The sequence below is a fragment of the Pelophylax lessonae genome (genome assembly GCF_965119305.1).
Source record: "Pelophylax lessonae genome assembly, chromosome: 7".
Taxonomy (NCBI): domain Eukaryota; kingdom Metazoa; phylum Chordata; class Amphibia; order Anura; family Ranidae; genus Pelophylax; species Pelophylax lessonae.
The window spans coordinates 50,970,009-50,997,788 of record NC_138774.1 but is presented as its reverse complement, the minus strand read 5'-3'; the positions used below and the strand labels follow the sequence as shown (position 1 = coordinate 50,997,788).

The window sequence follows — 27,780 nt, the reverse complement described above, 5'->3', positions numbered from 1 at the left end:
CAATCATCTCACCACTGATTTCTTCAACATGACAATGAGGTCACTGTACTCCAATGGCTTCCACACTCACCACATCTCATCCAATAGAGAACCTTTGGGATGTGGTGGAATGGGAGGTTCGCATCATGGATGTGTAGCCGACAAACCTGCAACAGCTGTGTGATGTTGTCATGTCAATATGGACCAAAATCTCTGAGGAATGTTTCCAGCATCTTGTTGAATCTTTGCCACGAAGAATAAAGGAAGTTCTAAAGGCAAAAGGGGGTCCAACCCGGTACTAGCAAAGTGTACCTAACAAGGTGGCCGGTGAGTGTAGAACCATATTTATGATAATTTATTGCTGCAGGCTCTACAAACAGTGCTGTATCTTGGCCTAGGCCAACAAGGCCCAGGCCTAGGGCAGCACTTTGTAGGGGGGCAGCAACAAATTTGGACTTGTGTTTGCTGCCACTGATTATTTCACTTATTTGTATAATGACTCCAGACTTCCTATTTATTATACAAATAAGTGACATAATCCTATGATTACAATCAGTGGCAGCAAACACAAGTCCAAATATATTAAAAGAACTGATGGGGCTGCACTGATATGCTGCACTGATGGGTACTGATATGCTCCGATAGCTGCACTGATGGTCGCTAATATGCTGCACTGTTGGGCACTATTATGCTGCTCTGATGGCCACTAATGAGTTGCCAATGGTGGGTACTGATAAACTGCACTGATGGGCACTAATGAGGCTGCAATGATAAGGCAGCACTGATATGCTGCACTGATGGGCACTGATGAGGCTGCACTGATGGGCACAAGGCGGCACTGATAAGCTTCACTGATGGGGCTGCACTGATATGGTGCCCTCATGGGCACTGATATGTTGCACCGATGGGCACTAATAGGCTGTACTGATGGCCACTGATGAGGCGGCACTGATAAGCTGCACTGGTGGCTACTGATGAGGCTGCAATGGAAAGGCGGCACTGATGGGCTCTGATAGACTTTGGTTGTGGTCTGTGGTTTACAGATGAAAGGGCGGGTCATAAACAGGAAGGAGTGTGGCCTTTACAGGAAGGGGTGGGTCATATTTCAATTAGGGGGTGCACAAGTTATTCAGGCCTAGGGCAGCACAAAACCTAAATACACCACTGGCTACAAACATGTTAGAACACTCTTCCCATGGTGTGTATATCAACCCTTATCTTTAATGGCTGCCTGTTCTGTTTGACCATAGCGCTGACCTTGTTAACTCATCACATTTATATAAGACTCTCCCAGTGGCTTAAGCCCCGTACAGACGTACCGATTGTCGGCCGTAAATATTCGGCCGATTATTGTAGGCTTGTTAGTATGATGCTTCCGTCAGCCGACAGCGCACTTTCGGCCGAAAAGAATCTGTCGTGCAGGCATTAAAATTTTTGTTGGCCAACACCAGAACGGCCGATTGTTCGCCAGTCAGTACAGAATTCGGCCGACAATCAGGAGATTTGCAAGACTGGGCATGCTCAGAAAAGAAAAAACACAGGGAAAGTTAACCATCACATGACATCACATCTGCAGTTGGCGGACAAAATTCTTGTGCAGTCTTTTGCACTTTTCAGCGGACAGGACAGCCCTGGACAAAAGACAGCCGATCGGTCGGCCGACGATCGGTACGTGTGTACGAGGCATTACACCCTCCTTAGGCTGGGTTCACACTAAAATTGGATGGGGCTCACAGCAGGGGTCCGGTGCATCCCTGTTCTCCATTTCAGGGACGAATCAGGCACATATTTTTGCCTGAATTTGGACCCGAAACAGAGCCAAAGATGCACAGGACCCCTCCACTCCGCAGCGACCCCGGAGATGTGTGAACCGGCTCCATTGAGAGCCGGTCACAGTCTCCGGTCATATGATCTGGGTGTGCGGAAACTTCCATCCAATTCGCATAATTGTGAACCCAGCCTAAAAGGAGTGTTTGCCAAAATGTAAAGGCGGTGTTGGGGCAATGGCAAGGGAATGCAGTGGCAGTATTTTATTTTTACAGTAACATCATCAGCCTGCATACTACAAAGAACAATATTTAGCTTTCAGTAAAATGGCTAATCATCAGAACCTCTGTCCTTACCCTCAGGCCCCGTTCACACTGGGGCGATCCGACTTCCCGGGGCGACCTCCGAGGTCGTGGTGCGAGCAGCGCGCCGCGACCTCGGAGCGGCCGGCACGGACTTCATAACATTGAAGTCTATGATGGTCGCTCCGGGTTGCCCCAAAGAAGCTCCGGACCCTTTTTCTAAGTCGGAGCGACTTGTGTCGCTCCTATTAGAACGGGTCCATAGCTTCCCTATGGAAGGCGACCTACGGCGACACAAGTCGCCCCAGTGTGAATGGGGACTTACTGCGGGAAGATTAGACCTCATTTATCTTACCTGGTATGACCAAAACAAGAAATAAACATTTTTTCTTTGTGCTGCTCATGTGCGCCCTCTAGCATACACAAGCCCAGTACTGCAATCACACGGTTTATTGGATAGTGCAGATCAAAAAAAGGAGATACAGAGCCAATGAGGACGGCTCTGTACCACGATTGCTGTGATCAATCGCAGAATTGCACAATGTGCACAATGGCTTTCGTTAGCAGCCTGCTTTCATTTTCCTCCCACATACTGATCCCTCTATATATGATACAGTATATTTACTGCATCTAGTGCACCATTATCAAGATCCATTGTTTAATACTATCAATACCGGCACGTTTTTTAATTTCTAAAAAAAAAAAAATCACCTTTGGGTGTCTACTTTCCAAAAATGAGCCATTTCAGGGGTTTTTGTACTGTCCTGGTATTTTTGTTATGTAGTATATCATAAAATAAGGATATTTTTGGTATTATTTTTCCTCCATATTAGCTAAAAAAAAAGAAATGCCGGTCATCAAGTGGTTAAAATATTATGTGGTGATCTTGCAATAAAAGGTCCTTCTTTGGGCACTTCCTGTTGTGGGGGGACAACTGCATCCCAATTGTGCTTCTGCTTTGTCACCCTGCTCCTTACCACTAAGACCAGTTATAGGTGGAGGCGGTTACCACTTTTTGCATTATTGTTGATATCTATATTGAGCTAGGGAACGCACTGACACCTTTGCCGCCATTGTGCGATGTGCTGGGTGTTCAGAGTGACCCTGTGCCTTTAAGGAGGGGTGGGCTCCCTCTAGTCACCTGTCCTCCATCCATCCCATTAAATGCATGTGCTCTCATTGTAGAGACTTTAAATTTTAGAGTTAGGGACTGCAGATCACAGGGTGCCTTGCCGGGGCCTGCAGCTTATGCATGTATTTGCAAATATGTGAAACGAAACCCCTGTTTTTAACGCATATTGTTAGACAGGTCAATTCCGTTGGTCGCTGGCTGGTTGTTAAGTAGTGACTGGAAATCTCTTCGTTTTTTTGATCTGCTTTGTCACCCTGCCACATGAAGAACTGGGAAAGACTACAACTGTACATGAGGAAAATAGAAAATGGTGTGTAGCAGGTTTTCCAGGCCTGTGGCCTGATGTGGGTCTGCCATTTTTACCGGTTACCTTTCCAGCCCATGTGAGCTGCAGCCCTGGATGTAGAGGCTGAGACATGGACAACTCCGCCATCTTGGTTTTGTTGGGTTTTTTTGTAGATAAAGGGGATGGGAGAAGGGAATGAGTGGGATACTCCTTTAGGCTTCAACTATGTACGCTTGGGACTTGGTTCCTGAAAAATGCCTGTTGGCGCTTCCTTAACGCCAGCAGACGCCAGCCAACGCTCACTAACTCTGAGGATACTCCGTAGCTTAATAGAAGTGCTGAATCCTTGACTTAAAGTCCAGGACTGTGAAATTGTAGAACCACGGTCACTGTTACACTGCAACAAGTCACTGAATACTTCCCTCCCGCCTTGCTCTGGCTTGAGGTAGTAGAAGGTTGTAGAATTCTGAAAAGCTGTAAATCCCAACTGGCACACACTGTACAATTCAGGGCCCAACAGTAGGTGCCCCCTTTAACCTTGAATTCTTCGGGGTTCACTGTCTATGCACCCCCCTCTGTAATTCAGGGTCCTCGACCTAGGTACCCCCCTTCCGCTAGCTGACACTGGATGCCAGAACCTCTTCCGGAGTGGTCCCCTTTAACTCTGGCAGACCCCCAGGGGCAATCCTCAGTACTCACGACCTGTGTAGGCTTTACTGGGACTGGACCCCTATCGCTCTCTGCAGGTTCTCGGCACACCGGATCCGCCTCAGCTCACTCAGCACTCTCTGGATTCTCAGACGACACCCCGAGATCTCCGCCTCCTTCAGACAGGAGGAGAGACAGCCTTTCTCTCCGTCCTGGGACTCTGCTCCCGCCAAAGACTGTCACGCACTTCCCCCAAACTTATACCCACTCCCAGAATCCTTTGCAGCACAATCTGCCTTCTGGGGTAGTTACAAGCTTGAATGCGTCCCCTGACTGGGTTTCTTCCACCGCCCTATGAGAAGCCTCTCACAGGAGCCAGTGGGGAGACTCCCCCTTCAGCAGGCACACCTGGAAACCATGACACCCTGACTAATAAATCACAGCCCTGCTGTTAGGCAGACAGGGCCCACTATACCTTTACCTAGCACCTACCTGTAGGGTGCTACACTTGTATAAAAAAAAAAGCAAGTTTTATATGATACACTGTGATTTAGCAAACTAAAGGCCCCAATGGGCAAACAATATAAAGGAAAGCAAGACCCCTGCACATTTATTGACTACATGGATATAAAAGAAGACTTAGAGGAAGATGCATTAGCTTTATGGAGTAAAGGCTGCAGGGTCCAGGTAAAGATTTAAGTTTCAAGGATGTCCAATCAGGGTTTGGATCTACTTTAAAGACATGTAGGTGGGTCTCACATACTAGATTGCCTCTCACAGATGAAGTTATGTTTTTTAAAGAAAGTACTTACTGGGTCTCGCAGTTGCAAATTCCGTGTACCCCGGCACAAGCACTGATGAAGCTCCTCACAGTCCTGTTCCAAGCTGGAGGTCTGCGGAAGAGGACCACGATGAATGCTTCTCAGTGTCATCAGCTCCTGGAGAAGAGCACCAGCTTGGCGCTGGAGGGCTTCATACTTTGGAAAAAGCTCTTTATGCCTTGATGGATTCTCCAGCATCATTGAGATCCTGGAATAAGTCAGTGAGACAATATCAATGAGTAAAAGGAGAGAAAAGAGAAAAAAAGAAAAAAAAAGATGGGAGGAGGACACAACAGTGAGAAGGTCAGAACTCAGAAGACGATCATGAAGAAAGAAGAGAAAAAAAAAATATCTTAAAATTTGTAAAGCCAAAACAGTTTTAAATAGGTTTGTATTAGGGAATGATAACCCCCTTTTTGTTTTTTCCCCCATCTTTGTCCCATTGGGAAAACAATTTCCTTTATGTCCTGATGATTCAATAGGAAGTGATAATAAATACCCAAAGTGAGGGAAATCAACTCAGATGTCAACGGAATAAGTTTTCCCATTGGAAGATTTACTGAGGTCGTCTTATCTGGTGACAACTCAAATTTTTGAATTTGCTTTGGGCCCAAATGACAATGATCATAAAAAGGACAAAATAGAGAGAGCGTGCATCCAACTAGCAGGGACAAAAACCACAATGCAGAAGTTCTAACTCTTCACCACTACAAAAAAACACCACTAAAATTTGTCTTTACCTAGATTTTATTGGGACAAGTTAAAACATTGCTGACGTAGGAACCATATGGGAAACTTTTTTTCTTGTTCTATTATAGTATTAAATTGGTTTTAAAGCCTCAAGGGTTTTTTTTTTTTTACCTTCTTTGCTTCAGGATTCCCCCTCCCCTTTTATTCTTATTTGACCCTGATCCGATCCAGCGACATACACGAGAGCAGCTGCTCTCGTCACTGTCTCCCTACTCATCGAGACGGCTGATAGTAGCAGGAGCCATTAGCTCCCTCTCCTGTCAATCAGTTCCAGTGACAATTGAGCAAGGAGAGGGGCCAAGTACTGCTGTTTGTGTAAACAGGCACAGCAGCAGGGCTCAGGAGCGAGTATGCACTAGTGCCTCCATTTGAAGTGGCTTCCCATGGGGGCACTGGACAGATAGGAGCCAGGAGCATTGGCGGGAGACCCGAGAAGAGGAGGTTCAGGGCCGCTCTGTGCAATGGAATTGCACAGAGCAGGTAGGCATAAAGATTTTATTTTTTTTTTCCATTTAATTTCCTTTACAATCACTTTAAAGTATTTTTTACAATTTTGGATAGAGTAGAACACGTGTGTCAAACACAAGCCCTGCGGGCCGTATGGGGCCCTCCGGGCCATTGCATGTGGCCCTTGCATCCCTCCTGCAGCGACCCACTCATCTCTGTCCCCACCTTGTCTCAGCCGTCGGCAGCAGAGGACAGAACTCCTCATACAGATTCCGTACCTCTCTTTTCAGCTGCAGCACCACCTCATCTCTGCAAACTCCAACCCTCCACTGGTCCTCCTCCAGATGCCGCGCTGCTTCCCAACTCCATCCCCAGCTCCTTCCAGGCAGCAGCACAAGGTAAAGGTAACTGTGATTTAGGAGGGTGGGAGACTCTACTTCTCATAGTGGGGGGGATCTTGACATCTGATGTAAGGGGAGTGGGATGCATTGGCCATCTAGTGTTACAGATACAACTGGCCCTTTGAGAGAAACCATAATGAAGATGTGGCTGGCGATTAAATGGAGTTTGACACCCCTGGAGTAGAGGATGGTTAAAACGAGTGTTGCAGTGATACGGGTATCGGTGCCGATACTAAGCATTTGCACAAGTACTCATACTCATGCAAATACTCCAATACTAAAACCGATACCTTCCAACTTGGTTGCATACGAGCGAAGCAGTTTGCAGTGCGATTTCAAAGCGCGGTCTGGTGTGATTTTGTTCAGCAGTTCAGGTGAGATTCCAATGTGAATTGTATGAGATTAGAAATTGCACCTGAACTGGACTGAAATCTCACGGGTCTTAAAAAAAAAAAAAAAACTGGTATTGGTTTTCCCTAGTTAAAACCATAGTCAGGTCTTTATTATTTATTTTTTGTTCTATGGCCTTCAAAGAAACCTTCCACTTCTTACCCTAAAAATATAACAGGAAAGGTCATCAAAGTGTTGGAAAAACCCCACTTGTCACCAGAACATGTGTGCCAATGAGAAGATCTCCCCTCTACGCCTGTTTTGGTGACATCAGTAGCATTTTTGGGTTTGCCATCAATGGTAGTACCGGGACAAATGCTGGAAAGAGTGAGTCTTCCAAGCAGAGACAACAAACAAAATTAAAAGTTTTAAGATTGAGTTCCAAATATACTTGAAGATGTACAATCTCCTCTCCTGCACCTAAAGCGGAGTTCCACCCTAAAATTAAACTTACCTCCATCTTCATGCCCGGGGTCACCTGAAAAACAAATGGATAATCGCAATTTTTTTTTTTTTTAATTACCTGGTTTAGAAGAAAATATACTCACCTTAACTTCCTCTTCCTCCCCTCGGCGGCCACGGCGATTCGTCACTTCCTGGCTTGCAATGATTCCTGGGAGCTGAACGTCATCGCTCTCAGGAATCAATGCGCCTGCACCGGCCCCTACGTCAGTTCCGGTGCAGGCACCGTCATACTTTGCTAAACAGCTTCTGGGCATGCCCAGAAGATGTGCAGGGATGACGCTGAGGCACCGGAAGTGACGGCGGGGCTGGCGCAGTGCATCGTGGGACCGAAGAACACGGAAGAGGATGCAGAAGAGGATCACGCTGGCTTCAAGCTGTCCACACCTGAGATGGCAGCGCTGGACAATACATTTTCAAGGTAAGTATTTCTTATAAAAGGTAAGTGCAACCCTGGACAGATCAGAGGCTAGCCATTGTGGAATGTACTAGCCCTGACTGTCCTGGGGGTATTTTTAATAAAAAAAAGTATTCCCAGGGTGGAACTCCGCTTTAAATAGCTTACTCCGATTTCACTGCACACTGTCAGCCTCTCACAGTGTGCTTTGGAAGCTGCAGTGGGTCCAATAGAGCCCGTCTCATTTACTGGCTGGAGGACATCCAGCTTCATCTAGCCCAACCTTTCTCAACCTTTTCAAACACAGGAATCATTGAAATATCTTTCCGGTCTTTCTTGACTGTCTACAATCCATGATACATTAGTGTGATAGTGGGAAGAATGCTCCTTACACTTGTGGTCATTGGGAAGAATTATCCCCTTACAGATAGCTAAAAAGATTAATGGTGTCAGTGGGAACTTATCCGAGAGGCAGATATTGGTCAAGGAACCCCTAGCAACCTCTGCAGGAACCCTGGTTCAGAAACCTTGGTCTAGCACTTTCCTCCTCAGCCTAATTGTCCTTGGCCTGTACCTTTCATTCAGTTGTTTGCAGGCTGGTTTGCGAATTGAGCTTTCTTTGGGTTTTATTTGACATGCGTCACTCTTCCATGTGCTCCTTGCTGCGAAGACCAGTTATAGGTGGGGGCAGTGGTCATTTGTTTGTACCAATGGAATACTGGTGGAGGGTATGCACTGCACACCTTTGCTGTTATTGTGCTGGGTGTCCAGTGAGCCCCTGTGCCTTTAAGAAGGGGTGGGCACCCTCCAGGCTCACCTGCCCTCTGCCTGCCCATTATAATACATGTGCTTCTACTTTGAAGGCTCTCATAAATGTATATAGCTAAGACTGCAGATAATACTGGGGTGCCGTGAAGTGGCTCTGCAGCTTGCGCATGTATTTGCAGATGCGTGCAAACTAAACCCATGTTTTTAGCGCATACTGTTAGACAGGATAATTTGGTTGGTTGCAGGCTGGTTGGCAAGTGGAGCTGGGAATTTTCTTTGTTTTGTTTGACATGCGTCACCCTTCCATGTGCTCCTTGCTGCGAAGGCCATTTACTGTATAGGTGGGGGCATTGGCGTTGGGGAATAGGGATCAACACCCCAACACTTCATATTCCTGATATGTACCTGCTGTATCGTGTACTTACATGAACAAAAAGTCTCCTGTACTCTATGTATTGCTTCCTTTGTGTGAAATCCCTGGTGTTCCTGCTAGTCCCACTGCTTGCCCATTAAAAAAAAAAAAAAAACTGAAGATGGGCATTAAGTGCTTGAAAGATTTATATATTCAGACAGAGATTCCTCCTCTTCAGTATTTTGTACAACATTATAAAATACCAGTCTCGGCCTATTTAACTTACTTTCAAATTCGTTCACTTTTACGGAAGTGTTCTTTACCTCTATATCTGAAATTTCCAATTTTGATGAAAAATTTTTTGAGGGGAATGGAGTACTCATGAAAGGCATCTTGGTTTTCTATGATATATTGAATGATCATAATGTGTACTCTAAAGCAGTGTTCCCCAACCCCCGGGCCGCGGACTGGTACCATTCCGTGGATCAAACGGTACCGGTCCGCCTAAAGAACATTACATTATTTCCATTTTAGAAAAACTATTTTTTTTCAGAAAGGGGTGGACCCGGGGGACAGAGCAGTGCATCCTGAGCCCACCCATTTGTGTGACAAATAGCGAATGAATATTCGCTATTGTCACACGGATCCTCCTCCTGGCCAATCAGGAAGCGGGTCCGAGACGCATTTCCTGATTGGCCGAAAGGCGAACCCATGCCATTGGCCAAGGAGGAGGAGGAGGAGGGAAGACTCGAGGAGACTGAGAAGCCGCCGCTGCAAATCAGGTAAGTGCACTGGTAACTGTGCATTGATTGGGGGCATGCTGTGGCACTCTGCATTGATTGGGGGCATGCTGTGGCACTCTGCATTGATTGGGGGCATGCTGTGGTCACTGTGCATTGATTGGGGGCATGCTGTGGTCACTGTGCATTGATTGGGGGCATGCTGTGGTCACTGTGCATTGATTGGGGGCATGCTGTGGTCACTGTGCATTGATTGGGGGCATGCTGTGGTCACTGTGCATTGATTGGGGGCACGCTGTGGCACTGTGCATTGAGGCCCCCCCCCCCCCCCCCCCTCAGTGGGCCACGGAAAAATTATCAAACGTTGACCGGTCCGCGGCGATAAAAGGGTTGGAAAGCACTGCTCTAAAGTATACACTGTTATTAAAGTTATTAAATGGGAAAAGCTACTGGGTAAAACCTTTCCGGAAACGAGTTGGTTGAAAGCTTATGCCTCCACTTATGTATCTTCAAAAGTGTATTAATCACTGGGAATTATACCAAAAAACTCTAAATTTTTGGTATTTAACACCAATTAAACTAACCAAATATTATCCTTCACGATCAGATCTTTGTTGGAGGAACTGTGGCGAACAGGGTACGTTATTACACATAATGTGGTCCTGCAAATCTATCAGGTCATACTGGAATAAGATATTCTCTGTAATCTCAGAAATTGTTGGATATAGTGTGATTCCAAACCCTGAATTAGCCATCCTACATTTGAATATTCATGAGATCCACCTAGGTATCGAGTAGTGACAGTACACCTTTTGTTGGTGGCAAAGCTCTCGATCACAAGATGATGGAAATCCCAAGAAGTTCCAACTTCCTCTGACACTGTCGTGTTACTAAATCGGCAGTGTGAGATGGAAAAGATTCTAGCTACTATAGGGTTGATGAAGAAGGTGTTTGAAGGTAGATGGAACGCATGGCTGAATCATTTTAGATGTACAGTGGAGATCAACTAATTAAATAGGAACTGTATTATGAATGGTATAACCAAGGGTTTCCTTTTTGATTCTGTTATGGTTGGATTGAAGCTGGAGGGAGAGACCGAGATATATATATATATATATATATATATATATATATATATATATATATATATATTTTTTTTTTTTTTTTCCTTTCTTCCTTCCCTTTTTTTTTGCTCTTAATAGTGTGATTGTTAAAATGGAATATGGGTATACAGTAGAAGTCTTTATGATATTAATGTCCCATTCGAACAATTAGGATTTTGTTTCTTTGGATTAAGACCTGAGAGAGATATAGATTATATATATATATATATATATATATATATATATATATATTTTTTTTTTTTTTTTTTTTTCCTCACAACTTTGGTATGTTGAGTTGTAATGTTATTCTGGAAATTATAATAAAGAAATATTGAATATAAAAAAAAAAAAAAAAAAAACTGACCACATTAGGCAGGAGAGCACCAAGTGGTCAGTTCTCTAGCTGTGCTGCTCCTGACACACTCCCCGCCCCTCAGCCTTTCACTGGGAAGTTCAGTGTGCTGCTGCTTCTACCCCCCCCCCCCCCCAGTTCTTATGAAGATGAAAACAAAGGGAATGTGATCACTTCGAAAAGTGGAATAAAACAAACAAAACAAAAAAGTTTTTGTTTTTTTTAATCAATACAAAAATGTTTTGCATTTCATTTCCATTCTAAACTGAATAGGTTATTTGACAAGGTGATTGTTTACAATCACTTTAAACTTTAGCGTTAAAACATATCAGATTTCAACCCACTTGAAGAAAATCCATGAAAGGTGGATTCTAGCTGGACGCCATGCATCAGTACATAATCGTTCCCCGCACTTCCCTTACTACAGAAGCCAGTAGGAGTGCACATTCCTCACCCGGGCAGGAGGAACCAATTTTCTCAGATCCAGCTTTTCGCCAGAACAATTTACCTTCCATAAAAACTAGGGTAAGACAAAGCAGTAATACGGAAACACTTCCGAGCTTTCTAGAGTCAAACCTGACCACAAAGGAACAAAGAGAAACCAAAGTGCACTGAAATAGCCATTAGCAGAACAATTGGAAGCCAACATCGCACATCTTAATGTGCAGTCTGCGGGGCCATTCTCAGGGGGTACGGTCCGGGCAGCGTGGAGCCAGAGGAAAATGCTTCTCAGCAAAATAGGAAATTCAAACAAAAAAATAATCAAAACAATGTAAGGTGAAGAAGAATGTAAACCGTTGAGACACAAACAATTAAAAGTATAAACATGGCTCCACAAAACTTCAATAAACTGTGCTAAAGTGCTAAAGTGACACATGAGAAAAAAAAAACGAAACAAGACTTTGAAGTGGAACTTTGGCCAATTAATGAAAAAAGGAAAATAAAACACAATACTGATTCCCCCAGTACACAACAATCTGTAGCTCCTTTTTAAAAACAGATGTACTAACACAGAGTACTACTCACCTTAAACTGCCATTCAACATCTGGCATCCTGGTCCTCCTTTCTCCAACTTGGAGCCGTATCCCATCTGGAGGACATGGCTACTGGTCAAGACTTTGATGAGAAGGGCAGCATCAAGACTGGTCAAGACACGAGCATGCAGAGTAGAACAGTCGTCGCATTCAGAACTGGCAGACTAGAATATTGCAGGACCATGAAAAGAAAGTTCACCCTACTGTGTGGATTTTTTTCTGCTAGTCTCCAGTGTTTCATGTCCAGCGAATCCAGGGTTGCCTTGCTAAAATGCACCAAAGGCCAACTGCAGGTTAGGTACAACTCTGCCAGCTTTCTTCCTGACATCGGGAGGCAGCTACCTCTCCCAGGTCCTTCCAGATGCCCCCCTGATGACCCCCACTGGTGCATGCACAGTAAGCTTGAGACCCTCCCCTCCCCTGAAACCTCATCGGATGTGCAATGCCAGTTTTGCAGAAGACTTTGGGCAGCTGGAGACGTCATTGTTGCCTAGACGAGAACGGCAGAAGTATGGGTTGCTCTTCCCAAGAAAAGATACCTAAAAGGAAGAAGTAAACTTTAATCTTTAAGTTTTACCTATAGGTAAGCCTATATTAAGGCTTACCTATAGGTGGTGTAAATATCTCCTAAACGTGCACCGTTTAGGAGATATTTACTGAGTTAGCAGCCAGTTACATCACTGGCGCATGTGCTCTGAAGGAACGGCCATACGTGCCGTTTCTTCAGAGCAGTGTGCCATTACTGGCTGCTCCCGCGCACATGCGCAGGAGTAACTTCACCATGGCTCCGGCCAGAGCTGGAGCCGTGAACCCGGAAGGAAGACTGGGTAGAGATGGAGGCTGCCTCCAGCGATGGCATCACATCACTGGAACGCTTTGTTTTCAGGCAAGTTTAACATAATGTGCTAGTATGGGGGGGGGGGGGGGAGATAGTAATAAAGTAATGCAGTTCTGTATTCCTTATTACATACAAGAAAAAAAGTACTCGTTTGGAAATCAAGCAGTAAAAGCATCTGAATCTAACCTGGTCCTATCATTTGTCTGATGCTTCCATATATATATATTCTGTTTTTTTAGGAATATGTATTTTTTTTACATTTCAGTATGGTTTTTGTTGGGTTTTGATTTTTTTTTAGCCATAATGTGTAGGTGAGGAGTTTTTTGTACTTTTATGAATTTTTTGGATGTACTCATACGGCACCTGTCATGCAGTGGTTAAATTGATATACAAAGTCTGTTTGCTATGTATACATTTTTTTTTTTTTTTTAACACACATGTATAATGTCTTTTAATTTCTATAATTTTCCTTATATAGACTACTATGTTTATATTTTGTTTGTTTAGTGAATGGTTTTGTATAGAGCGTGTTCATCTAGACCTTAATCCCATACAGCTGATTTAGGGCTATTTAAAAGGCAACATCATTAGTGCTAGCAGGTTAGGAGTAAGCGATTAGATTCACGAAACAGGTCAACCACGCTCTTCCCGAAAAGTGTCTAATGAACTCGCTTTGATTTTGGTTGTTGGATGATTTTATTGCATTAAAGATCTCGTAGCATTTGGAAGTCATTTGTTTCTCTCAATTTAGCACTAGTACAGGTGAGAACTGCACAGTAATTCGATTTACTACAGACACAAACAGACAGAGCATTCATTGAGAAATCACCATGCTGGAAGAGATGCATTTTCATCACATCCCACATTTTTGATGCAACACAGAGAAATATTGAGACATGGATTGGACACTGCATGAACCTAAACAAGAATTTGCCTTTCCCATTAGAGAATCTAGACAAGCTAGGTAAATGAATACATGGACATAGGGCAATGATTCAGGCATGATACTACAAACTGTAGCCACAACATGTGAGTCCGTCGTTACAAGGTAAGGCAAACAGACAACAATGGGGAATAGAACCACACTAATCGCTAGTTAAAACAACAAATGCATTTGAAAGTGTACAGTGCCTTTAAAGCAAGCTTAAAATCTGATATTTTGTATCATATTTTTATCATGGCTAAACTGATCTTAAAATTAAATTTAACAGTTTGCCGGGTTTTCGGTAGGGAAAAAAAGATTAATATGCAAGGAAGAACAATGGAAGATTTTATACAGAAATTCTTTTTCCTTACAGCCTCACCTGACTGCTGTGTGGTCTTTGCTGTCAACTCGTATCGGTGGCAGCCATTGAGGTGTGGCCCTTAGTTCTCTTGGCCCAAGTGTTCTCCTCCCAAGTTCTCCAGACCGGTTGCTCATCTTAATCTTAAATGTTCGAAGATCCCTCTCAGTTTGGCGATGCTCCCTCATCTCAACCTGTAGGCCCAATTCTACCAGCTGTAGACGAGACAGCTGAGAGAGTATGGCCTCCGCCACTGGAGCTTGGTATTGGCCTATCCGTGCAAGTCTCTGTCTCTCTGTTTGAACCCAACCATGGTGGGCAGGTAGGCATAGCCCCATTGAAGCCTCACAGACCAGCAGAGCTAGTCTTTGCGTCTGTAAACCTTCAATCTCCGCCTCTAGTGTCTGAACGTCTCTCTCCAGCAAAGGTAAACGAAGAGGATCCCAAACCTGACAAAGGACCAATTGATTGAAGCATGTTACTACAAGTGAGAGACGCATGAAGAACATTATATGTCTAAATATCCCAACACCTACACAAAGTATGGGATTTTTAAAATTCATATACCATTATTGGATGACTAGACAAGAAGTCAGCTGTGAGTCGGAAAATAATGATTTCTTGGATCTATACTGAAGAGTCTAAAGCCTCGTACACACGTACTGATCGTCGGCCGAACGATCGGCCGTCTTTTGTCCAGGGCTGTCGTGTCTGTTGAAAACTGCAAAACACTGCACACGAATTTTGTCGGCCAACAACAGCAGACTGCAGAAGTGATGTCATGTGATGGGTAACTTTCCTTGTCTTTTTTCTTTTCTGAGCATGCCCAGTCTTGCTAATCTGCTGTCTGTCGGCCGAAATCTGTACTGACTGGCGAACAATCGGCCGTTCTGGTGTTGGCCAACAAAAATTTTAATGCCTGCACGACAGATTCTGTTCGGCCGAAAATGCGCCGTCGGCTGTCGGAAGCATCATACTAACAAGCCTACAATCGGCCGATCGGTCGGCGGCCGAATATTTACGGCCGACAATCGGTACGTGTGTACGGGGCTTTATTTTCAAAGGAAACTTTAAAAATTTTTACATTTTGTGATATCCTATTTAAAAGGACATCACCAGCCAAAGCGGATATTTTAGTTCTGAGACAGCTCTAAGAGTCCTGGCTGCTTATTTCATACTTCAAGCGGTCATCCCCTTTCTCAAGGCCAAAAGGTGTTGATCTTGCAAAGCTGGACTCACTGATTATTCAAGATAATGAAGAACCGATTATAGGCTTTGTAAAGGTTATGCCAATTGAGCAGAACTGGGAAATTTTACTGGGGATATCTCTGTTGTCTCCAAGGGCTATAGTAAACCAACAATTTACATTTTCTTAACAGCAACTGCCCAACACAATCATACTTTCCCCAACAGACAGTAATGCTCCCCCCACACACATCCCAAAAAGGTTTACATGCTGCTTAACATTTTCTACCATCAAAGACAATTGAGTACTGTCCGTGATACTTTTTTTATTTGCACTAACATACAATTTTTCAGGACAAGCTTTCGGGATATGTCCCCTTCTTCAAGGTCCAAGCAGTACTGATTCACAAAATGTTAAAAAAACCACAAAAAATAAGCCAAAAGGAAAAAAAAAAAAAAAAAAAAAAAAAAAAAAAAACCAGAGAAAACCAAACAAACATAAACAAATTTAGTTTCTCTTTTTTTTTTTTTCCCTTTGGCTTAGAGATTTTGTGGTTTTTTTAAAATTTTGTGAATCAGTACTGCTTGGACCTTGAAGAAGGGGACATACCCCGAAAGCTTGTCCTGAAAAATTGTATGTTAGTGCAAATAAATAAAGTATCACGGACAGTACTCAATTGTCTCTGTCGCAAGTGCACTAATACGGCTACAATGACCTCTACCATCAAAAAAATGCAATGTTCTGTGGTTAATCTGGTGAATCTGTCTTCCATTTTTTTTTTTTTAACTGGAACAGCTGTTTGAATCTTTTAATTTTCTGCCCCCTCTTTAGAAGTGCATACCTTGCTTCTAGAAGTCTTAGTGCCGGTTCACACTGTTCCGACTTGCCAGGCGACTTGGTCGCCTGACAAGTCGCAGACCGTGCTGTGCAATTGGAACCGTTCTAATAGGAGCGACTCAAGTCGCTCCGACTTAGGAAAAAGGTTCCTGCACTACTTTTGGACAAAGTCGGAGCGACTTGCATTGACTTCCATTATGTGAAGTCGGTGCTAGTCGCGCCGAAGTCACGGTGCATGGCAACTTCATTAAATCGCCCCAAAGTCGTGTCGCCATAGTGTCAACCGACACTTAGGGTGCACGTCTGACAGTTTAAGGAAACTCTTCAAGACAGAAACTGGGGCCTACTGAGCTCTCCTTGTGAAAATGCTAGTTGATGGACTGGAAAGGTATTCAACTTGCTTCAATGCTTGAGTTAAGCCTGGTACACACAATGAGATTATCGGATGAATGATCTGCTTTTTTTTTTTTTTGCATGCTAGTCTTCATATTGAATATAAAGCGGTTACTATAGTTTCAAAAATTCTTGTACAACAGAATAAAATGTAATATATTGTATTTGTATTGCATCATATTTTCGCACAAAAATTGTACTGATTAAATGAAAATAGTTTTTGGGCTTGTCCCATGGGATAATTTTGGCTCTTGAAAGCTACTAACGATCAGATTATCGTATGAATGATTCCAAAGTGGTAATTTTTGTCCAATTTTCTGATTGTGTGTACAGGCCCTTTAGTGACTTAGGGCAAGTGTGGTAAGTATTTTTTTGGACATTTCTGAAGTGTACATGGGGGAGCAGAATAACAGCCAGAGAACCAGATTTTTCAGAAGAAGATCAGCAGTTGCATGCCACATTTTTCATTTGTGACAGGGTTAAAGTACAACTAAAAGACATCTTTTTATTTTTAGTTTTGGATAGAGGGGAGGTTGATAAGAACCGTCAGTTTTTATTGCTGTCTGTGCCCTCATTAGGGAGATTTACCCTCTCTATTTGTCCTGTTTACCATGATCATTGAAAGTAAAAGAAAATCCAAAATTTTAGGTTGTCCCCATAAAAGTAATAGAGGGGAAATCTTCCAATGGGGACACAGTTCTGGTGACCTGGGGGTTCCCAAGAGATTTCCTTAATTTGCAGGGATTTCCTCTAACTTCCTGTTTGACTATGGAAAAGGACGTGAAGGTAAAACCCCAATGGGACAAAGAGGGCAAAAATAAATTTTACAGGAATTATACCCTTACTCTATCCAAAGCGAAAGAAAGAAAAAATGGTTTTGCCTATAGTTCTACTTTAAGGTTTATCTATAGCTAAAGCTTTTTTTTACGTTTTGGTTAATGTGCAGCAGTAGTAGTACTCCTGGCAGGTTTTTATTTCAGGTTGTGTCTTAACTGGTGAAATTTACCATCTTTATTTGTCCTGGTGGTGACCACTGTCACTGACACAGAAAGTGATGGGAAATCCAAAATTTTATACGCATTACTGGAACGGGGGATACCTTTTCTAGTGACAGCAGCAGATGAAGGAAATTCCCTCACCATTATAAGATTTCTCCTCACTTCCTGTTGTGTCTTTAGAACAAGAAAATAGGAAAAAAAAAAAAAACATTTCTAACTAGATAAAAAAGACAGAAAAAAGTCTCGCCTTTGGATATGTTTTATAGAATGTATTTTGGAGCTGTAAGCTTTTAAGAAATGCAAAATATTATGGTGCTAGGGCATACTATATAAGAAATCAGTTAAAAAAAAACAGTTGGGATTTTCCTAAAAAATATTCTGATTTCTTACCTGTTCTCCTGCATTCCTATCCAGCCAGTTTAATGCCTCCTTATTACCATTGAGGGTGGCAAGTGCAATGCTTAGTTGTATTTTCTGGGAGGACCATGCTGTTTGAACTCTCTTGCTTTCTTTTTCCATTTCTATCTGAGCTTTCGTTTCTTTCTCTAGATCTTCCTCTTTCACAGGTAACACTGCCCTGGCATTTTCCTCCACCTGTTCCCAGCATGCTTCTTCAAGTCTTATGTAGCCATCCAAGTCAAGAGAAGAAAGCAAGATATTCTGAGAAGATGGGGCAGTGTGATAGTCTCCAAGCTCTGTTACCATCTCTCGAAGCCTCACCAGGGCCGCATTGCACCTTGAGTTCAGGGTTGAAAGTTCTTCCTTTATGTTACTCAGATTCTTCTCTTCTTGCCTCTCCACTTTCTCCAAGGACAAGCGATTATGGAGAAACGTTAACCCCAAAGACTCCAACTTGTTGCGGCATTGCAGTCGGTGAGCTTTGATGCTTCTCAAGCTCTGTAGTTCTGCTTCAAGTTCTTCCAAACTCTTTGTATCTTCCATCTCCCAGTCTCCTTCAGCTTCATTTGCCCCTTTGCAGAGGTTTTGAAGCTCATCTGCTTCTAGAAGTGGTTGTCCGGAGCCTAGAAGGGCGTCGTAGGCCTCCAATTGCTCACTTGTTAAAACATTTTTCTGATCCACAGTGCTGCAAAGCCAGCTTAGGAAGACCTCTACCTCTTCACTGCCTTCACAGAGCCAATCAAAATCCTCCCCCTTAAGATCCTGTGCTCCAGGGTAACTGATAGTACGGAGCATCTCAACAAAATCTGAGCCTACGACAGTGGGAGGTTCCAGAAGAAAACAAGTAGATCGTTGACGAGAGAGCCTTGTCGGAGGCCCACTCTAGGGAAAAAAAAAAAAAACGGTAGCCTTTTATGAAAGAAATACAGGGGACTGCTGTTGCTGACCTCCTTATAAAAATTCTAGTTGCTTGGCGGCCATGCACTATATTTGCAAACGTATTGGGACACCTGCCTTTACACGCACATGAACTTTAATATCATCCCAGTCTTAGTCCGTATTGAGCTGGCCCACCCTTTGCAGCTAAAACAGCTTCAACTCTTCTTGGAAGGCTGTCCACAAGGCTTAGGAGTGTGTCTATGCGAATGTTGGATCATTCTCCAGAAACCTATTTGTGAGGTTAGGCACTGATGTTGGAGAGAAAGCCTGGCTCGCAGTCTGCGCTCTAATTAATCCCAAAGGTGTTCTATGTAGGGATGAGCTTCGAGTAAAAGGTAAGTTCAACTCGAACATCGCCAATTCGATCGTTAGTCAAATGACAAACAAATGTGCTTCTTTGCGGGAAATTTTAGCTTCCCATAATGCACTGTACGCGTGCAGCACGTTATGGGATTGGCCAAAGCATGCACCCGGACCTCATGCTTTGGCCAATCAAATGATCTCTGCCATGATTGGACTAAAGGCAGTCTGCCTTTAGCCAATCATGGCTCAGGGGCCAAGTACACGCCCCCACACTACAAAAAGCCTGCTTGCGCAGCCGCAGAGTATAGTGTCATTGTGCAGGCGATCAGACAGGGACAGGCAGGCAATTCAGGCAGGGAGAGAGTCGTTTTTTTTTGAGTCAGACAGTGCAGAGGGACATTCCTAGCAGAGTAGGGAGGGACAGGTTCCTGTGTGAGGTAGGGATAGATTGCTTTCTTTACATCATAGACAGTATAGCGCCAGTGAGTGAGTAGCAGTGTAGGGTGGGCCAAGGTTCCAGTGTGCGGTAGGGAGAGCTGTCTTTCTTTACATCAGATACCAGTCACAGTATTGTTCATCGGTTAGTTTCTGCAACATTCTAAAATATTCACAGACCTGTAGGAATAGAGATTACTGCAGATATCAGCCACAGTAACCTTTGCTCAGTTGTGGATCTTTCTATAGGGGTCTCAGACCTGTAGGAATAGAGATCACTGCAGAAATCAGCCACAGTAACCTTTGCTCAGTTGTGGAACTTTCTATAGGGTCTTAGACCTGTAGTAATAGAGATCACTGCTGAAATCAGCTACAGTAACCTTTGCTCAGTTATAGATCTTTCTATAGGGGTCTCAGACCTGTAGGAATAGAGATCACTGCAGAAATCAGCCACAATAACCATTGCTCAGTTGTGGATCTTTCTATAGGGATCTCAGAAGAGGAGGAGGATGAGGATTTCGGCAGCATGGATGTAGAGGAAGAGGATAGCATACAGCAGTCTTCAAGGGATGGTTTTGATTCCCCAGAAACCCCAGGAGTTGTACATGGTTGGGGAGAGGTTGCTCCTGCTGACATTGTCATGCTTAGTTACCCAGAGGACTCAGAAGCTCATGCCTCCTCTAACTTACGTTGCATGGGCTCCCTGATTCTGCAAAGCCTGTGAAAGGACCCAAGGATTCGTGCCATCAAGGAGAGGGCCAATTGCTGGTTGGCAACCCTTCTTGATCCTGGTTACAAGGGTAAAGTTGCAAAGCTCATCCTGCCTTCGCATAGGGAGCAGAGGATGAAACATCATGAGGAGGCCTTGAAAAAAAATGTGTGTACCGCCTTTCCAGACACTGGGATGTCAACTCTCTCTGGATGGGTTTCTGAGGCATCGTTCAGCCAAAGGAGGAGCGGTGGAGAAGGCGGCCGGCTGACTGATGCCTTTAAACAGTTCTTTTGTCCTCAGAAGCACCCAGGGCTGTTCGGTTTAAGCAAACATCTCCAGCGTCTCCATCATATGGTGTATGATTATATAGGCACAAGAGCAGACTTGGAGACCTTTCCAGCTGCGCATCCACTGGCTTACTGGGTCTTGAGGAAGGGCCACTGGCCAGAACTTGCTCAATATGCAATGGAGTACTGGCCTGTCCTGCTTCCAGCGTGCTTTCCGAACGTACGTTCAGTGCTGCTGGAGGTTTTGTGACGGACAAAAGAGTGCATCTGTCCACAGACTCTGTTGATCAGCTGACTTTCATGAAAATGAACCAGTCTTGGATCAACAAGAGCCATCAGGCCCCTGATGCTGATGTAACAGATTGAATTTGCTAGGGGTCTGCCATCTCTTGAAGACTGCATATGCTGCCTATCCTATTCCTCTACCTTGATTCTGCTAGCTTCCGACAATGTTTTTGGTTTAGGAAACTACCAACCCCCAAGGCCTAATTTTTCCGCACTTGTATGACAGGTGCACACAATTTAAATGTTGTATGTCATTTTTAACAGCAGGCCCTGTCCCTGTGCCCTGCTTACTGTGAGGGGTTGCAGTGTTCACGCACCACCAACACCAAAGGCCCAATTTTTGGCACCTGTGTAGCACGTGCGATTTTAAATTTGCATGGAATTTTTTCCAGCAGGTCCCATTCCTGCACCCAGCAAGAGTAACTGCGAGGACTTGGTTACGGTGTTCAGGCAACACCTTCCGCAAAGGTCCAATTTTTGGCACTTGTATAGCACATGCGATTTCAAATTTGCATGGAATTCTTACAAGCAGGTCCTGTTTTCCGGCACCCATCAAGAGTAACTGTGAGGGGTTGGTTACGGTGTTCAGGAACAAGCAACACCAAAGGCCCAATATGACAAGTACATGCGATTTCATATTTGTATGGATTTTTTAGCAGCAGGGCCCATTCCTGCACTCAGCAAGAGTAACTGCAAGTTGTTACGGCGTTCAGGCACCAACAACAAGCAAGTAAGGATTATAGGCTAGCGCTGAGGATTACAATTGTTCTGATAACACTGTATAGTAGGCTGCTGCTGGTATAAAAAGGTGGTGTACCTTTAAGAAGTGTATAGTTAAAAAGTATACCTGCGCTGCTTACAAAGCAAACTAATAAATAGATCTCAATAAATATTGTGTATAAATAATATGTATAAAGTGCTAGTGCTCAACTTAAAATACACAATTCCTATGTCATAAATACCAATCACTATATATAAATATACATAAATACAAATATTATACACGTGAAGATAATAAATGTGAATAAAATCCTTCAATTAAACACATGCTCAAATTGTGAGAGTCTTTGTGCGAAACATAAGTCCAAAGTGCTGCGTGCTCGTATAACAAGTGCCGGTGCTCTCTGTACACGAGTAGGTGCTCCCCTTCTGGACCCCTACTCACCAGAAGCCAAATAATACACCGCTTTCAGAATATCCTTAGATAGGACGAGCCTTATTGGACCATCAACTCAACAGCTTTACTGTAGATCACACCATCCAGGTATTGCTCAAAAAAGAAAGAGATGCTGGCATCGTGAAGTATGTAACCACTTTATTCGATGCACACAATACAAGATACACTTACAATATGGCAAAGGTTCAAATGCCTAAAAACCATCCCACGGGTTGCCAATCCAAACGGCTGTACTCACTCCCCGTGTCCCCGTATGTCGGAAGGTGGATGCAGTCGGGCGTAGTACGTACTCGGACGAACGGCTTGACGTGTTTCGCTCCGCACACAGAGCGTTATCAAAAGCCGTTTGGATTGGCAACCCGTGGGATGGTTTTTAGGCATTTGAACCTTTGCCATATTGTAAGTGTATCTTGTATTGTGTGCATCGAATAAAGTGGTTACATACTTCACGATGCCAGCATCTCTTTCTTTTTTGAGCAATACCTGGATGGTGTGATCTACAGTAAAGCTGTTGAGTTGATGGTCCAATAAGGCTCGTCCTATCTAAGGATATTCTGAAAGCGGTGTATTATTTGGCTTCTGGTGAGTAGGGGTCCAGGAGGGGAGCACCTACTCGTGTACAGAGAGCACCGGCACTTGTTAGCACGCGTTTAATTGAAGGATTTTATTCACATTTATTATCTTCACGTGTATAATATTTGTATTTATGTATATTTATATATAGTGATTGGTATTTATGACATAGGAATTGTGTATTTTAAGTTGAGCACTAGCACTTTATACATATTATTTATACACAATATTTATTAAGATCTATTTATTAGTTTGCTTTGTAATCAGCGCAGGTATACTTTTTCACTATACATCAACAAGCAAGGCCCGATTTTTCTGCACCTGTATGACAAGTACATGCGATTTGAAACTTGTATGTATATTTGTAGATGACATTTTTTGCTTTAGAAATGTTAGTATAGCTGCAGCAGGCTACATACATCGTAGAGATGCGCTACTTTACAGGCACATTCAGGGGACCCCCCCAGGCACGATATTTGAAGGAATTTTTCATTTTTATAGTTTCACTTTAAGCCTCATTAAAATCAGTAAATCACTGATCCTTTAAAAACTATCGTTTTTAAAAAAAAATTTTCATTGCTACATGTTCCCAAGGTCAGGACCTGGACCCCTATATACTGTTGTGGGGCAATAACTTGCATTTAAGTCTTCAAAATGAGGCCGTTTGATTTTCAAGGTTCGAGTCCCATAGATTTCAATGGGGTTAGTTTGTTCTAACAAACTTTTCCTCTGTTCGCGTTGTTCTGGTGCGAACCGAACCGGGGGTGTTCGCCTCATCGGTAGTTCTATCAGGTTGAGGTCAGGATTCTGTGCTGGCCAGTCAGGTTCCTTTACCTCAAACTTGCTTATCCATGTCTTTATGGACAGTTCCCACAAAGTTGGGAGCATGAAATTGTCCAAAATTTCTTGGTATGCTGAGGCCTTAATAGTTCCCTTCACTGGAACTAAGGGGCCAAGCCCCACCCCTGAAAAAAAAAAAAAAAAAAAAACACCCCACACTCCAATCCCCCCTCCAAATGATTTGGACCAGTGTACAAAGCAAGGTCTATAAAGACATGGATGAGCGAGTTTGGGGTGGAGGAACTTGACTGGCCTGCACAGAGACCTCAACTATCTGATAGAACATTTTAGGGATGAATTAGAGCAGGGAACTGCGAGCCAGGTCTTCTCATTCAACATCAGTGCCTGACCTCACAAATGCGCTTCTGGAAGAATGGTCAAACTTTCCCATAGACACTCTCCTAAAGCTTGTGGGCAGCCTTCCCAGAAGAGTTGAAGCTGTTATAGCTGCAAAGGGTGGACCAACCCAATATTGAACCCTACGGACTAATACTGGGATGCCATTAAAGTTCATGTGCGTGTGTAAGGGCAGGCGTCCCAATACTTGTGGTAATATTGTGTATATAAGCTTTAGTAGTTTGACTCATTGGGTCAGGGATGCAAAGTATTGAAGTCAGTGGCAAAAATACATGCCGCTTCTGACGAGATTAGGCTCCACACTTCAGTCAGATCTCGCGCTTCGTCCCCACTGAAGCAATCAACTGCTCCAGCAACAGGAATGCTACACAATGATGCAAAATTTATACTTTATTAAAATACCCAGCAGGTTTTCTCTGTGCCTAGCCTAAAACATGTCAGAACAGGACTTGTTCCTGCTGGCTATTTTATTAAAGAAAGAAAATTATTTTGCATCTCCCATGTGCAGCATTCCTGTTGTTGGTTCAATTTATTGAAGTGAATGCGGCAGCCAGACAGCTAGATATTTAGCGGCATTCAGTAATGGCTGCTCCCATGTTACTCATGTCATATACTCATGTTTATTAACCACTTAACCCCACGGAAGGTTTACCCCCCTTCATGACCAGGCCATTTTTTGCGATACGGCACTGCGTTACTTTAACTGACAATTGCACGGTCGTGTGACACAGTACCCAAATAAAATGTATGCCCTTTTTTCCCCACTTATTGACCTTTATTTTGGTGGCATTTGATCACCTCTATCGTTTTTATTTTTTGCGCTATAAAACAAAAAAATAAATAAAGAACGCCAATTTTCAGAAAAAAAAAAAAAAACCCACAATATATTTTTTACTTTATGCAAAATATCCAATAAAAAAATAAATAAAATCCCAATAAGCGTATATTGACTGGTTTGCGCAGAAGTTATAGCAACTGCAAACTATGGAATATATTTTTTTATTTTTACTAGTAATGGTGGTGATCAGCGATTATTAGTGAGACTGCAAAGACAAATTGGACACCTGACACATTTTTGGGGACCAGTGACACTAATACAGTGATCAGTGCTTAAAAAAAAAAAAAATGCACTGTCACTTTACTAATGACACTGGCAGGGAAGGGGTTAACATCAGGGGCAATGAAAAGGTTAAATGTGTTCCCTGGGAGCGCTTTCTAAAGCCTCGTACACACTATACAACTTTTGTTGTTAGATTTCCTTTAGATTTACCTTCAGCTATGTAGTGAAAGGCCCTGCCTGATTGCATACAAATTGAAAGTGTTTGGATTTGACCTCATATTATATGGTTTTTGGTAAATCTAAAGGAAAAAGTCTAAACACAATTGTATAGTGTGTATGGCCCATAACTGTGTGAGGGGATGCTTTGAATGGGGGAAGAAAGGGATTCACGTTTCTGCTTAGCAGAAACACAAGATCTCCATCTCCATCATCTTGTAGAATGGCGGTCTGCCCTGTTTACATAGGCAGACCGTAATTCTGCCTCTCCTGTGGGAGTGATCGGCAGGTCGCTGATTGGCTCCCACTGTGTCCAATTACAGCGGGAGTTGGTCACCAGCGGCGCACCTCCAAGACCCTGTGTACAAAATCATGTACAGGTACGGCATTATGCACAGTAAGGCCGCCCTGCTGCAGTATCTCTGTATGGGGCAGTCCATACGTGGTTAAATAAGGTGGCACTTGGGGTAATGATGTGGAACATAAAGCAATGTACATCAATTACATTTCATTGGGTTACAATGACAATGAATGAAGAGTTGTAGGTTATGGTATTCTGTCAGATTAGCAAACAGAAGTGACGTTTCGCCAGCTAACTTAAAAATACTTACTGCCCATGCGTTCCACCACTAGCGCATGCACATTGCAGCATCCAACAAGCTGACAAGTAGATTGTTGGTAGTGAAGTGAAGGAGAAGTGGTGGAATGCATTAACAGTAAAATACATGTGCAGTAAGTATTTTTGGGTGAGCAAGATGTCCGCTGCCAAGAAAAAAAATCAAAATTTCTTCATCAATTTTGGCCAATATGTATTCTGCTACATATTTTTGGTTAAAAAAAAAAAAAAAAAAAAAAAAAAAAATTTCAGTAAGCGCATATTGACTGGTTTGCGTAAAAGTTATAGCGTCTACAAACTGTGATATTTTTATAGAATTTGTTAATTGTTTTTTTGTTTTTACTAGGAATGGCGGCAATCAGCGATTTTTAGTGGGACTGCGACATTGCAGAGGACAAAATCGAACACTGACACTTTTATGGGGACCAGTGACTCCATACAGTGATCAGTGCTAAAAATTTGCACTGTCACTATACTGACACTGGCAGGGAAGGGGTTAACATTAGACGCGAATAAACGGTTAAATGTGTGCCTAGGGAGTGCTTTCCAACTGTGGGGGGAGGTGCTTTGACTGGGGGAAATGTAAAGATCTGTGTTCCTGCTTAGCAGAAACACAAGATCTCCACCTTTCCCTCTTACAGAATGGCGGTCTGACTTGTCTGCATAGGCAGACTGCCGTCCTGCCTCTCTCCCAAACGATTGCGAGGTGCTGGTGAACATTGGATCCGTTGGACCCACTGAGTCCAATCACAGTAGGAGCAGGTTGCAGGCAGAGCATGTGCCCCAGAACCGTTGCACGGAATCACGTACAGGTACGGGATTTTGTGTAGGAGGGCCGCCCTGCCGCAGTATGTAATATCAAAACGGTCTCAAGGGATTCAAAATACTGTATACAAGTATATATGCTCACTTTATTGCTATAGCAAGTTTGATATTCAAGACTTGGCTGGGTGTAGTAAGATGTCCGCTGCCACCTTCTGACTGCAGGTGTTCTGCAGATTAACAAACCTGCTAGCGGTGGAACGCATGCCCAGTGGGGATTTTTGGTAAGTCAGCTGATGGAACGTCACTTCCACTAGCTGATCTGACAGGTTTGCTAATCTGACAGAACAACAGCTTTATAACATTATAAGTTAACCCAGTGTTTTTTTTTTTTTTTAATTTAGTACATTTTAGATTAGCCATTTAAAAACAGTATGAAGCAATAAATGAATGATTCAAAGAGTACTCACTAAATGTTTGGCCATTGTATACTGCCAGAGATGGATATTAAGAGTTCCTGGAGAGAGTAAATACAGATATATTACAATTTTATTACCAACAATTTGGATCAGTGTATTTGCCATGGCACAGGCTACTTTGTTAACATTAAATGTTATATTTATTAGAGATGCATCGAAATTTAGGCGGCCAAAAATTGTGTTATCAGCATTTTGCAGATGAGAGAAAAGGGTGCCGATAATGGCGCCAAAAACATTTGCCGCGATTTTACAGTGCATTTTTTATAGGTCATGTGACTCAATAACTGCATCAAAAACAAACACGGGTGCGTTATTGATGCATTTCAACGGGGAGGTGTGTTTTTGGTGCAGTTTTTCTTAACTGACCAAAAATGCAGCAAGCAGGATTTTTAGGCCTGGTTCATACTTTTTTTTTGTGCATTTTGAGTTTTGCAGAAAAACACCACAGTCCATTTAACATGGTTCATGTTCACATCTGTGCATTTTATGGAAAGAGCCTGGGACTTTTTTCTGGTTTTTGGTTCCATAGACTTCAATGGATCAAAAATGTGCATTGAAAAGTGCAAAATGCACCTGGAATATGCAAACCGCAGCCTGCATAGGTGCGAACCAGGCCCAATAGCCTGCATAGGTGCGAACCAGGCCCAATAACCTGCATAGGTGCGAACCAGGC

At 43.2% G+C, this 27,780-nt stretch overlaps 1 protein-coding gene across 1 annotated transcript in view; it reads right to left on the bottom strand.

Annotated features, from left to right (window-relative positions):
- The window catches only part of LOC309559767 (HAUS augmin-like complex subunit 3), a gene marked incomplete at both ends in the record, with an annotated part of 99,777 nt that overhangs the window by 8,597 nt on the left and 63,400 nt on the right, over window positions 1-27,780 (bottom strand). Inside the window, 3 exons of the mRNA XM_082263202.1 lie at window positions 4,927-5,143; window positions 14,275-14,702; window positions 18,058-18,948. Coding sequence (XP_082119328.1) covers window positions 4,927-5,143; window positions 14,275-14,702; window positions 18,058-18,948 — 1,536 coding nt within the window. The remainder of the gene's footprint in view (window positions 1-4,926; window positions 5,144-14,274; window positions 14,703-18,057; window positions 18,949-27,780) is intronic.